This window comes from Bombina bombina, chromosome 3 (genome assembly GCF_027579735.1).
Source record: "Bombina bombina isolate aBomBom1 chromosome 3, aBomBom1.pri, whole genome shotgun sequence".
NCBI classification, from domain to species: domain Eukaryota; kingdom Metazoa; phylum Chordata; class Amphibia; order Anura; family Bombinatoridae; genus Bombina; species Bombina bombina.
In genome coordinates this window covers 136,226,514-136,241,056 of record NC_069501.1, presented here as the reverse complement: position 1 = coordinate 136,241,056, position 14,543 = coordinate 136,226,514, and the positions used below count along the sequence as shown (strand labels likewise).

General features: G+C 35.9%; 1 protein-coding gene across 1 annotated transcript; it reads right to left on the bottom strand.

Annotated features, from left to right (window-relative positions):
• Positions 1 to 4,130: 4,130 nt before the first annotated feature.
• Positions 4,131 to 13,715, bottom strand: ATP5PF (ATP synthase peripheral stalk subunit F6). Its single transcript, XM_053706004.1, has 4 exons — positions 13,567 to 13,715; positions 9,119 to 9,307; positions 7,743 to 7,867; positions 4,131 to 4,265 (listed from the first exon to the last, which is right to left on the bottom strand). The coding sequence occupies exons 2-4, from the start codon at positions 9,286 to 9,288 to the stop codon at positions 4,237 to 4,239; spliced, it is 324 nt and encodes a 107-aa protein (XP_053561979.1). The 5' UTR covers positions 9,289 to 9,307; positions 13,567 to 13,715; the 3' UTR covers positions 4,131 to 4,236.
• Between the last annotated feature and the right edge of the window lie 828 nt (positions 13,716 to 14,543).

Below are 14,543 nucleotides of genomic sequence, written 5' to 3'. Positions count from 1 at the left end.
CTCTATCATCTATCTAGTAGATAGATTATAGAGGATGAATGATATAGAGTTACTTACTAGATAGATGATAAATGTAATATATTTATTATTTATATTTAATATATAAATTTAGTCGAGTCAATTGTAGATTCCCAGAAGATAGATCAATCAATCATCAGTAGTAGTACACAGTGGTGCAGTGCACAACAAGTTTACTTTAATATTTTTCCTCTAATTATAAAAGTGTTAATTTTTATGCTCCAAGAGTGTACTGGACATTGAGAAACATGTACAGTAAGATTCTGTAGTGTTACATAAACATTTTATTGAAAAATTAAGGCATTATAGTAATTTTTAATAAAATCGCATTTGCGTTTTTTTTTTGTTTTATAAAATCACGATTTCCCCCCCATAATCGCCCAGCCCTAATACCTAGGTAGGCTCAGGTGCTGGGAATAAGCTGATTGGTAGCTGCACATATATGACTCTTGCCATTGGTTTTACATTGTGTTAAGCTTGCTCAAAGGATACCAAGAAAATTAAGCAAATTTGATAACAGAAGTAAACTAGAAAGTTTATGCTATATCTGAATCATGGTTCGATCCCATAGACATTTAAAAAAATAAAATTAAAAATTAAAGTCTCACATGGATATAGGTGACTATTTGTTGATGGTAGTAGGCACTGCTTTATATACACTTTATAAGCCTAATTAAAGGACCAGTCAACACAGTAGATTTGCATAATCAACAAATGCAAGATAACAAGACAATGCAATAGCACTTAGTCTGAACTTCAAATGAGTAGTAGATTTTTTTTTCCTGACAATTTTAAAAGTTGTCTTTTTCCACTCCCCCTGTACCATGTGACAGCAATCAGCCATTCACAAATGCATACACGTACCATGTGACAGAAATCAGCCATTCACAAATGCATACACGCTTATTCTTGCACATGCTCAGTAGGAGCTGGTGACTCAAAAGTTTAAATATAAAAAAAAAAAAGACTGTGCACATTTTGTTAATGGAAGAAAATTGGAAAGTTGTTTAAATGCATGCTCTATCTGAATAATGAAAGTTTAATTTTGATTGAGTGTCCCTTTAAGTGTGGCTTAATTCTCATACTGTAGGCTCGGTAACATCCAAAATTTAGATATCTGCTCCCATATTATATTAGGTAAAAGAAGGCAGCCTCCAGCAGTGAGCAAAGTGACTTTTATTCTTAAACACAGGTCAAATACAGCAACGTTTCGGGCTAACAATAAGCCCTTTCTCAAGCCTTGAGACTCAAGGCTTGAGAAAGGGCTTATTGTTAGCCCGAAACGTTGCTGTATTTGACCTGTGTTTAAGAATAAAAGTCACTTTGCTCACTGCTGGAGGCTGCCTTCTTTTACTTGAATTGTCTGGGCTTGGTCAGCCCTCTCCGTGCACTAGTGAGTAGTGGGTGCTGTATCATCTTTATTCATTTGAAATATATACCTACCCATATTATATTATACACTTCCAGAATAGTTTATATTAGCGCTTCTCTAACAAGAAGTTCACTGCCTTTGCTTTATCTTCTTTAGGATCTACCAAAATCTTCCCAAGGTATGGGGGTTTAGCAAAAATAGTTAGCCTGTAGGAAAAAATGTAAACAAGGATGGACAGTACTATCTATTTTTATGTATCTTAGGAGCCTGCAAGATTATAAAATAGAGGTTTGAGATCAAAGAGTGGTCTCTACACACCAGGATACCTTCTGCTATTATATTTCCTAAGCATAAGAGGTCCAAAAGTGGGCACATGAGTTATCTAAATGTTAGTTATTGGAATTATTAACTAAGCTTTTTCTGAGATTTTATATTCTTCTGTTGACTAATGAAGCATCAGAACTGCAATCTAACGATCCTTTTATTGTTGCACATTGTAAAAATAAACGATCACTAGAGATGTTGTAAAGCTGTGTGTTCAAAAGGGTTACAAACATAGTTAAAGTACTGCTCAGGACCTGCAGAGCACTGCTTGTCCAGAGCAGAAACTGACACTGATGCATTTATCAGAGACAGTCGCACGGTGCTCGTGAGTTATTCTGATCTCATATGCTATTAAGGCATCCCCCTGCTTTTATGTTACGTGTTGTTAATACTGGGTACAGTATAAATCTATCTACCTGGCAACCATAGAATGGTATTGTATGTTGTATTACAGGTTTTTTGTAATACTTCCTATTGAAACATGGGCAGTAAACCATTCCTTTACGGAGATATACATTTGTCTACTACATAGTAGTTACACAATACATTTGTAAATGGTCTTTGTTACTGTGTCTTGTGGGGAACTTTTATCTTGATTTCAAGTTTAAAGGAAAACCTATAGCGAACGTCAATATATACAATCCAAGATGGTAATAAAGTGAGCCAGCAATGTTTAAGCACACAAAGGTGCTCCAAACTAGTGCTTGGTGCTGCTTTTTCTGTACAGAACAGAATGTGCCCACAGTATACAGCAACTAGTGCCCTTTACTGTGTTCAACAACCGCAAACTGGTTAAACATATCTATAAAGGGTCGCTCCGAACAGGACACAGCCTGCAATATGTTATGAGACTCCCAAGCAGGACTTTAGCTATGCGTTTAACACACAGGTAGCAATAGACACTCTTGCTAAAACATGTTCTAACCAATAAGCATATTTTTTAATTAAATTGCCTAATAAATTAGAGTTCTAAATGTGATTATTATTGTTTGTTCATAAAGAACAATGAGTTTTAGAATGATATTCCAATATTTATATCTGATTTGTCAACAAAAAAAAATACCAATTATGAGGAACCTCTGGAATCTAACGTATTGAAGTATACTAATTTATCCATCAATAAAGCTTCAGATGAAATCTTTTTTTTAGCACCGTGGCTGTCAACACTGCACATCATAGAAGCATAGATTTTGATGGCAAATAACCATAGGCCCAAAAGTCTGCTCATATTTCCTTTAAAGGGACAGTCAACACCAGAATTGTTTGTTGTTTATAATCCTTTAATCACCCATTCCCCAGTTTTGCATAACCAACAGTTATAATACACGTTTTACCTCTGTAATTCCCTTGTATCTAAGCCTATGCAGACTGCCCCCTTATTTCAGTTCTTTTGTCAGACTTGCATTTTAGCCAGTGCTCACTGCACAGTAAATTCACGTGCATGAGCTCAATGTTATCTATATGAAACACATGAACTAACGCCCTCTAGTGGTGAAAAACAGTCAAAATGCATTTAGATTAGAAACGGCCTTCAAGGTCTTAGAAATCAGCATACAGGTATACCCCGCTCATACAGCGGGTTAGGGACCGGAGCCCCGCTGTAAAGTGAAAACCGACTTAAAGTGAAACAAGACAGTTTTAGCTTTCTTTCCACTTGCCAGTGTGTTTAAAAACTTGAAAACATGTTTGAACTAGCATATATTAGGGGTGCAATAGGGCTAAGTTTAGTTTAACACTAGCACAGCACAGAATTCAATAAATACTGTACTTGTAAAATAGTGACAATTACTGTAGTAAAATTTGCCAAACTATAGCACTGAGACACAGATTGCACTGTAAAGCTGTAAACAGAGTGCACTGTGCATAACAAAATGGTGCCAGTCACTTTTCTCACAAACTCACAATGATTACAGCACTATTTCATAATCCTTGGAGGTTGAATTTCAGCTCCACAAAGCCCTGTATTAGCGAATCGCTGTAAAGTGAAGCGCTGTAAAGTGAAATATACCTGTATGAACCTCCTAGGTTTAGCTTTCAACTAAGTATACCAAGAGAACAAAGCAAAATTGGTGACAAAAGTAAATTGGAAAGTTGTTTAAAATTATATGCCCTATTTGAATCATGAAAGATTTTTTTTGGACTTGACTGTCCCTTTAAGTATGAGTCTGTAGGATAGCCTTATGCTTATCCGAGGTATCCTTGAAGTTGCCCACACAGTTTGTCTTTATATTGTTCTGATCCGCACCATTTTTTCACACTTGCATCCTTTGCAACATTCCCCTATCCATTCCTCACGTTCACAAATCTACAAAATCAGCACAAACATAACTTAATGTTCATTCTTCTTGTTGAAATTAGTTCCTCTAAATGCACCTACTGGTCACAGTAATTAGCAAACAGACAAAACAAACAACTCTTTAAATTAAACATCAAAATGGTTTATTAAGTTACCAATTAATGATCTTGCAACAAACAAGCAGAAGGAGATAGATGGCATTTCTGTTTCATATCAAGTGGAACTGTTATTTTGTAGATTCTTCAAATTTGGGTTCTAAAAGCAAAAGAAGAAAAAGTGAGCATCAGTTTATATCAAAGGCGCAAAAAACAACAAATATATACTGCTAGAAACTTATGAAACAAATTAATTTTGCTACTTAGACATTTTGATAACATTCTAATTGATTCAACAAAATGTGCAACATAGTATAAAAGGGAAATTCTATTGTAATGTACTAAAATGTTAGTAAATTTACTTTACGAGTAAAGCTGATTTACAATTGTGTTCAAACCCTGCAAAACAAAAACACAAACTTACACTCCTGAACGAGCCATAACCAATAACTGGCATATACGTGTGTGTAGGGCTGCAACTAACGATTATTTGGCCGATTATTTTTTCGACTAATCGGATAAAAAGTAAATAAATAATGTTTTCCTATATTTGAAATAAAATCCATATACTGAGTGTTATAAATATAAACTTCAGACTAAAACTTAACATTAACACAACTGTTGGTCCATTTTTTTAATTAAGCAAAACAAAACCAAAAACTGTTTGAAAAGAGGTAGAGACTAAAACTGTTTATAACGACATTCTGTTATACACTCTTTCAGAAATTTTACATTGAAATGTTCACATGCTCCTGGCTGATGCTGTCTCTCTTTTTGCAAGCTATTTTGCCTGCAGCAGAGAAGAGGCGCTCAGATGGTGTTGAGGTGCCCGAGTTGCGTAAGTAGGGTTTTGCTAATTTCACCAAGGTGGGCTATTTATCTTTGTTGGCTCTCACCAATGCAAGGGGCCTCTTAACAAAGTAAGCCTGGTCTTCATTCTGACATAAAAATATCTATATGCAATGGTAACTAACAAATGTCATCAATCTAGGGCTAGGTGTAAATAACAAGCTCAGCATTATAATCATGCAAAGCACAGTCCCAAAACACCTGATTTAATATAAACATTAATTAACATAAATACAAATTATGACTCCTATTTTATTTCTGGGTTGCACATAAGACAGGAGTAGTTGTAAACTAAAGAAATGTACACTGCCCTGAAAAAGTGAAAAGTAAAATGTCTGTAGACATCCTTTAGGCTAAGGACATAAAACACAATACCATGTGCAGGAGCTCATCGGAGTGAAGCAGCTGGCGTCGTGCACAGACCAACTAATTGCAAACCAACTAATCGATTATGAGATTCGCTGACAACTATTTTCATAATCGATTATTATCGATTATGCTGATTAGTTGTTGCAGCTCTACATGTGTGTGACCCTTCCAAATGGCTCAAAGGTTGTGACCTGCTTAGAATCACCAAGCAACCCTAACTATGTGTTTAACCTCTCTGCACGGGTTAAACACAGTTTACTGCACTCATTTGTTTAACATCAATTCAACTAGAATCTCTCTAACTCCTTACCACCATTAGGATGTTCCATTCTGTCCTGACTTTGCAGGGCATTAGCGCAGTTTGGACTGCATGGAACATTCTAGCCGTTTGGCTATCTTGAAGCCATAGAGGCTTGGTAAATGGGATTGCGGGCTGGAGGGTGTGCCTAGTGTCATAGGCATTCCCCCCGACCCCATCATGGAAATCAAACGATCGCGTGATTTAAATTTGTTTACATTTAGACAATCAGCAAACGCTACCTAGGTACTGAACCAAAAATGGGCCGGCTCCTAAGCTTTACATTCCAGCTTTTTCAAATAAAGATACAAAGAGAATGAAGAAAAATTTATAATAGGAGTAAATTAGAAAGTTGCTTAAAATTGCATGCTCTATCTGAATCATGAAAAAAATGGTGTTTCATATCCCTTTAACCTGCTCATTGATATGCCAAGTCAAGTAATGCCACTACTCTCTCAGGGCTACAGTGAGCTAGGATCCATATAGCTCTGACCTGCAGTTTGGTTTAATATTACCCAACAAATGCATTTCTTTGCAGGGTGGTGGTAAATGTCACAAACAAGGGTCATGTCGCACTCGACATTTACCATCTGTCAGTTTTGATAGGTAGAGGGGCACATTACTATTATTCTAAGGCCAGAGGCCACGTGCACAGGCCCTCAGACTTAAAGAAAAGCGATACTACAAGACAGCAGTTAGGCTCTCTTGGATCAGACTCTCTATGAACAACTGACAGGAAGAGGTTAATCTCTGATGTATGTCTGGCAGGAAGTAAACTGCTCAGATGGAGGAAACAGGAGACAAATGTCTTGTAAAATAGGGGAGGATGCAGTGGCAAACTAATCTGAGTACAGCAGCATCAAAAGGATATATGAATGGAGAGAGCTTAGGATTTCTGTTGCCCATGAATATTCCATATTCAGGAATAGCTGTGCAATGTACTTGGTGAGTATACAGAAGAAGAGATGGCAGCATGGAATAGTGGTAAAGGGCTAGCTATATATTTTAGGTAAAAAAAAATGTAGACAGTAATTAACGGTGTGTCACACAGCGAAAAGGAGGCGTCATTAAAATTTCTTATTTACTAGTGCAATGTAGTCGGTTTAAAGTCTTTTGAAAAGGATTCTAACTTTAATATGGCAACCCCTCTTAATTCACTGACTTGCTAATAATTCCATACAAAAAAAAACCTGCACTAGAATGTATTCTTTGTTTCATTTAATACAAAAGTACCTAGTGTTCTTTCAGACTTTTGGAAAACAGATGTTCTTGTCATGCAAATACTTTATTTTTTATTGGGCAACCTCTGCTGTCGGCTGCATTACCTAGAGCGAGCGTGCACTACATATAGTTCAATGGTACGATAAGGCTCACTGTAGTTAGACAGTGAGCCTGGGATGCATTATTTGGGGGGGAAATGCTGCACAGAAGACAGCTTTGCACTAGAGGCAAGTATAGGTGACACAAAAGGCTTTCCTCATGCTACATAATTCTGCACACAGCAGAATTATGTAATATTTCCCCCAATGTTTACTGTCCCTTAAAAAAATGGACATAAAACCCCAAACCTTTCTTTCATGATTCATATAGAGCACACAATTTTAAACAAATTTCTAATTTACTTCTACTACCACATTTTGTTTTCTTGTTATCCTTTGATGAAAAGCAGGAAGGTAAGCTCAGGAGCGTGCACGTGTCTGCAGTACTATATGGAAGCAGTTTGAAAAAGTTATACATTAGCAAGAGCACTAGATGGCAGCACTATTTCCTGTCATGTAGTTCTCCAAACATGTGAAAGCTACCTATATAGATATCTCTTCAACAAAGAAGAATAAAAGAACAAAGCAAATTTGAAGTAAATAGAAGTAAATTGGAACTTTTTTAAAAATGTATTCTTTGACTCATGAAAGAAAAATAATGGGTTTTATGTCCCTTTAAGTATAGAAGTGTATATAGGTAGGGACAGCACAGCAAAATCAGCTTTTTCAAATGCTGAAATAAGACTAAAGGCTGTGTGTGAACAATACACTCAGTCAGGTAAATGGATCATTGGGAACAAATTAAAGGGGAGAAAGATTTAGGGTATACTGTCCCTTTAATAAAATGCATTCTACGGCTAACCTTCAAATTTGAATTCTGGAAATTTGGTCAGATCTCCTCCTCCATATAGCCGCTGAAGTTTGAGTATGTCTTCATTCAAGTCTTTCTGATATTCAGCCCCAGCATCAACAGGACCACCAAGCTTCCTTTGATGAAAAAATAGTTTGCACACAAGTCAAAATGCAAATAGTCAAAAGTATTTGTTATAAGGAGTGAAAGACTAAGTAACACAGGTCCATGGTGAGAAGAATATTATCCCGACAAACTAATTTTACTGTCAAGTAAAAATATAAATTTCTTTATTGGACCTGCAGAATTTGTTATTAACTTGACAAATAAAGAAGTTTAAATATTTTGTTCATTAATGGAGCGAAAAATACATATTTTTTGTTCCATTAATAAGCAAAATATTTAAACTTCTTTATTTTGTAAAAAAAAAACAAAAAAAAACATAAATACCATAGGCCCATCAAGTCTGCCCATATTTCCATAGTGTAATCTTAAAGTGAATGTAACGTTTCATCAAGTAGTGCCCGGTATTTAAAAATACTATTAAAAACACTTTCACTGATGAAACTTTACATCGCACCATATTTGTAGAAATACTTACCTCCAGCACTTCGCCAGCCCGTCTCAAAACCTCTTCCTACGTCAGAAATTACGATTCCGGCCTTCCTCCAATCACGGCGTTGCTTTAGGCAATGCTTCCCCTGGGGGGGGAAGCTGTGATTGGAGGATGCCGGAATCGTCATTGCTGACGGAGGAACAGAGTAGCGAAACGGGCTAGCGAAGCACTAGAGCGGCTTTCAAGATGAAGAGGTAAGTATTTCTACAAATATGGTGCAATGTAAAGTTTCATCAATGAAAGTGCCCCTGCTTTTAATAGAATTTTTAAAAACCGGGCACTACTTGATGAAACTTTACATTCACTTTAAAGGGATAGAAAGGACAAAAATGTGCATTGCTGTATTTCAGTTTTAAATAGTAGCATTCTTGCAATACATTGCTATTAGCAAAAATGCTTATACTAAAATGTATTACTGTCTTTCAGAAGCATACATAGATATGCTGTGAGGGCCGTGCACTAGAATTCAAACAGAGAGCTGGTGGTGGTGTCTTAAGCCACTGCTGACTCTGAGGTAGTGTAATGTTTGAATACTGGTGCATTAGCCCTCACAGCATATGTGCGTATGCAGCTCAAAATAGTATTAACTTTTAGTAGAAGGATTTTTGATAATGGAAGTATATTACAAAAATGCTCCTATTTAAAACTGAAATGTACATTTAAATATTAACCTTTTCTACCCCTTTAAATTAGTTTAAACTTTATAGGATAGCCTAATGCTTATACGTATTACATTCTTGAAGTTCACACATCTGTTATATTGGCCACTTACTCGCTTTTCAAAGAGTATTCTCTGATTTTGTCCACAAAGAGTTTCTGAACTGGGTCAAGCTCTTTAGCTTTGTTAAACGCGATGGCTGTGAGACCGATATTCCTTCGCAGATGCACAGAAACAGATGAACGGAAGACAGAAGAAAAGTGGAATAATCTTTGAAGGATCATGGTGATGCACTATTTTTAGCTAGAAAGAAAATAAAATCAATATGAAATTCAGACATCTAAAGAGATCATGTGGAGTAGAGGTGAATAAAATGTCAGTTAATATACAACTGCTACAAATATCTAGGTTAGTCAATTATTTCCACAACTCCTCTATTTCTATTTTTGTTTATTATGACATTTTTAGTTATGTGGTTTGGGTTTATAATAATGTGTCAGGTGCACAGTAGGAGCAATTAAATGGAAGAACACAGATAAAGTTAAAATAAAACCATTTTATAATAGCCATCTTCAAAATATTGATATCAAGTAGAATTAAAATATGCTGGAATAAAATACATTAATGGAATAAAGATATTTCAGAAAAGGTTCTTCATAAATTATTAGCAACCACAACATTGGGGTTGGGTTCTGAGACACAAAAGTAATACAATTAACCCTTTAAGGACACAGCTTTCAGTTTGCTCAATTGTTTTATGACGGAAAAATTCCGTCATATGTCCTTAAGAGGTTAAGAAAGAAATGGCTACCAAACCTCCAGTATTTACACAACAGCTCAATTTTGGGGGAAAACAAACCAACCCAAACAAACTCATTACGTCATAAAGCTGGAGACAAATAAGGGACTAGTGAAACATTCTCAAGTGGGATAGAATGCTCTAAATAGTAAAATTCCCCTTTCTTGAACCTTCTTTATGAAGTTTATACATCTTGTTCACTGTATCTATATTGTATAATGCTATCTTGTTCACTATATCTATATTGTACAACTCCTGTATAGTGATAATTGCACTTGTAGTACCCATGTAAATTTGCTGGTGCTTTATAAAAGGTAAGATTTTTGAAAAATAGTTGACATGCCATGCATAAAGCAGAATACATTTAAATATTTTTAAAAGGATTACTTTTTCTTTTTGCCAAGTTATATCAGTAAAAATGGGGTGAAATGAAAAATGGTTTTATTTTAGGGAATAGAATAGTCTTGGGTCTGCATTCAATACTGGTGAGTTTGGGAATGGTTCATACTATGATACCCTTGGTAAGAGCTATTATTTCTTTCATCACAGGTCAAACACCACTAAAAAACATATACAGCATGTAATTTAGCTGTTGTTCACTGGCAACATGTATCTATGCCTGTAATGTAAATAATTAGATCACTGTTCATAAGCAGAATAAAGTAAAAAGCTAAGATATCAGTATAAGCAAATTGTCCATAAATATATTGGCTGTTTATCAATTAAAATCATTGACCTTCATAATACTTATGTTTTGCTTTTTGTGTGTATATATATATATGATATACTGCAGCTCACTAGAGTAAGGTTATTCAATTTACTTCACCTTGAAGCCAAAGAGCTTATTACAATCAATAGTAAGTTTAAAAAAAAAAAAGAAAAAAAAAGGGGGGGATGTTGAGATTTTTTATTTTTTTTAAAGACTGACATTATTAAAAAGACTGTCCCCTTAGCATACATTGAGGGCATACAAGGTCAGTCTGCAATCCTCATGATATTTAACACACTGACTTTGAATTATAAGAAATAGGGGGATCACTGATGGTTTTGGAGGTGCATCCTACAAAGACAATTGAATAGCCAGGATTAAGAAATGATTTTTCAGGGAACCACATCTAGAATTTTACTTACTTATTCTACATATGTTAACATACAAAAACCCTTGTTGACACCTTCAGTGTGTGGCTGGCTCCCAAGGGCTCGATTTATCAAGCCTTCTCCTCTACGGCTGCAGGTTCTTGCAAGAGAACCTGCAGTCACGATTTATCAAGCAGTGGTGCGCTGCTTCCTACCCTCTGTTCTCCACCTCTTAGGTGGAGAATTTCAATCTCCCCAGTCTCGTCAAACCAGGGAGATTGATAGCTCCTGCCCACGTGTGATTGGCTGTACACAGGCAGTGGGCGATGTTGCATACGAGCGCAAAATAGCACTCGTGTGCAATGCTGAATTCCACCAGCGGATTGCAGCCCTAAATCTAAAATCAATTTGTCAACCTCTACTCTAACAACATCAGTTTAAAAGGACCTTTAAACATATTTCAACAATGTATAAAATGTTGCATTATTGCAAGTGAAACATTATTTCAATATAAATTCATTATTTATTTTGCAGCCTTTTGCTGTAAAATACATCTAAAAATTTCTTGTTTGACTTTATACTAGGAAGGCTTGGGTTAATACTTTGGGGCAATTTATGTGAGCTTTTGTTTACTTTTTCCTCCCTCCCTAAGCTTCTATGGTGTCACTATGGTGCATTTAGAAGGTGGATTATCAGTTTTGCATCGGCGATCGTGATAGTTACTATTGCAGAGAATGATTTTCCAAGTCAGTGCTAAACCTGAGGACAGGCTACCCCAGTCTGCACATGTGAAAACAGATTTAGATATAACACAAACTATTACTTTGTGAATGGTTAGCAGGGAAATCAATGAATACAATAAACATTAAAAATATACTCATTTGACAAAATAAAGCTGCAGCTTTCATTGCAAAATGATTCCTATATATGAAGGTTCATATTTATATATAGTTTACAAATTTGTGTTTAATGTCCCTACATTAAATAGCACTACACTTTCTTTTTTTTAATAAATTTAACATGTCTTCCATTTGCTGCCCCCCATGTAAATTTCAAAATTATCAAAAAAAAGTGTTATTACAATGTTTTTTTATTATGCATTTAGATTTAATGCAATACTACAGTATGAAATGGCTCATTAAATACAAGAATCTGAATCTAATGGATAAAATAAAGAAACACAGCATAAGTACTTGACAAATCTCAGTAACTATGAGGACATAACTCTGATACTGTCATTTCAAGACCTACATCTACAGATAACTATGCACCTCCACATCGATGGATAACTATGCACCTCCATCTACAGTTGGTAAAATTTTGTTAAAATTAAGAGAAAGGATTAACAGATTTAAAAATGAAGTGCAGCACCTATCTCGTGTGCAGGCTGACAGGTTACTGCCAAACCCCTGCACAATCTCTTACAGCAATCCAGCCGCACTGAATGTTTAAGGGCTTGTGGCCCAAAAACATTGGACATGACTCTTCACTCTAAGATGAATAATAAAGGTATTTTATGATAGAAACATTTGGTGTTGCTGGTCTTTGCCGTGTGAATGAAATTAAGAGAAAATTAAACATTAGTAAAATCCAGGAAAGGATTTTTGTAACTAAATATGTTTGGAATCATCTATTTAAAAAAATAGAATTCAGGAGCTAAGGCCCCAAAGTTTTGTAAAAACATGTTTTTTGTCGGTGGTTGGCTGACTTCTTAGTATGAACTTCAAGTCCTGATAAAGTTAAAGGGATATGAAACCAAATTTCTTTCTTTCATGATTCAGATAGAGCATGCAATTTTAAGCAACTTTATAATTTACTCCTATTTTTTCCTTCGTTCTCTTGGTATCTTTAATTGAAAAGCAGGAATGGAAGTTTAGGAGCAAGTCCATTTTTGGTTCAGCACCTGGGTAGCACTTGCTGATTGGTGGCTAAATGTAGTTACTATACAGCAAGCACTACCCAGGGTGCTCAACCAAAACTGGTCCAGCTCCTAAGCTGTTTCTTCAAACAAAGAACAGAATGAACGATGAAAAATTGATAATAGGAGTAAATTAGAAGCTTGGGTTGCATATCCCTTTAAATGGATCAAACAAATGAAAAACAAATCAATTATTCTGGAGTGAAAGCACTTTCCCCATCCTCCTGGATGCTACCTTAAAAACTGACATGCTTGTACACATCAGGAATAAGGTTTTACAGTGCCTACAACCCTACTAACTATTAAGTGACCACTGGAGATTGTCACTGGGTTGTGGGGAAGGTGTCACTTTTGACACGAACATTTGAGGTTAGATAAAACGTTTATTAAAGGCTCAGTTTGTTCTTTTCATTATAATGGGAGCCAGCAGCATTATATTTGTATTAACTGTATACTCTTTTGATCATTATAAACTAATGGGCAGCAGTACTTTTCAAGTACAAACCACGATACTGCATTACAGAACTGCGGATTATTGCTAGATTAATACAACCTACTAATATCGGATACAACCCAGTAGATGAAAGTAAACCGCATCACTGTTATTCTAACTATATATACGGATACATCTGTATAGATTGCAGAATCACAAAGCACTATTAGTTGCACGAAGACTAAAATAATCTTGTATCCCCGTTGCTGCCCGCTATATTATTGTAGCCTACACGCAAAAAGCACCGAATGCACTCCCGAGCTATCCCACGTTACCTCTCCCGGGATACAGCAGAGCGGTCACCTTGCACCCTGTCACCGTAAAGCGCACCGTGATGACGTCAAGAGACCAAGAGCACGCCGGGAGAATACCTCCTTCTGTCTGCGCACAGCACGTGATTAGCTAGAGGGTGAAAGTACATAGACATTGGTGCCCTCTAACTTCGATCCTCAGTATTACACACACATAGAGCACAAGCTTCAATGTCAACCTGTTATTGCCACTTAAAGTGACTCGATCTATACCTTCTGTCTATAATATATTTAGCTTTCTGTAGGATATTATGCAGCTGCTTGATGTAAGCAATGCATATATTTAGATTCAATATAAAAGGGCACTGTTTGTATTCAGGGATATTTTATTGTACACACTCTGATGATAGATACTATCAAGACCTCAGCCGGGTGGGTTAGCACCCCAAAATTAAAATTTTAAGACAAACTTTATTCAGTTAGTTAGATCTTTGTTAGTTCAGGTTTGATCAATTGCTGTTTTCTTTAGATCTAGCATAATTATTTGGAGGGGAGGGGGGGGGGGGGTAACTTGTCATCAGTCCCCCCTTATCAAAAAATTGGAAAAAAATGTATTTAATTTGATAGATATTTTTTAGATCTAGTATTAACAGCTATTTGTTTTGTTAAATTTAACATAGTTACAGAGATATTAGGTATTAGGGGGGCTGCTTCCCCCATAAACATTTCAGACAATTTTTTTTAAAGCTAATAGATATTTGTTAGATCAGGTTTGATCAAGTGTTTATAACGTTATATCTAACAAGCTAGAGCTGGTATTAACAAGTATTATGAAAGGGCTAACCTGTCACTAGCCCCCCTCAAAAAAGTGGACGAAAAGTATGATCAGTCAGTTGTTTTGTTAGATCTAACATTTATACAGAGATATTAGGTATTAAGGGCCAGATTACAAGTGGAGCGCTAAATATCGCTTTAGTAAAAGCGATATTTGCGCTCCACTG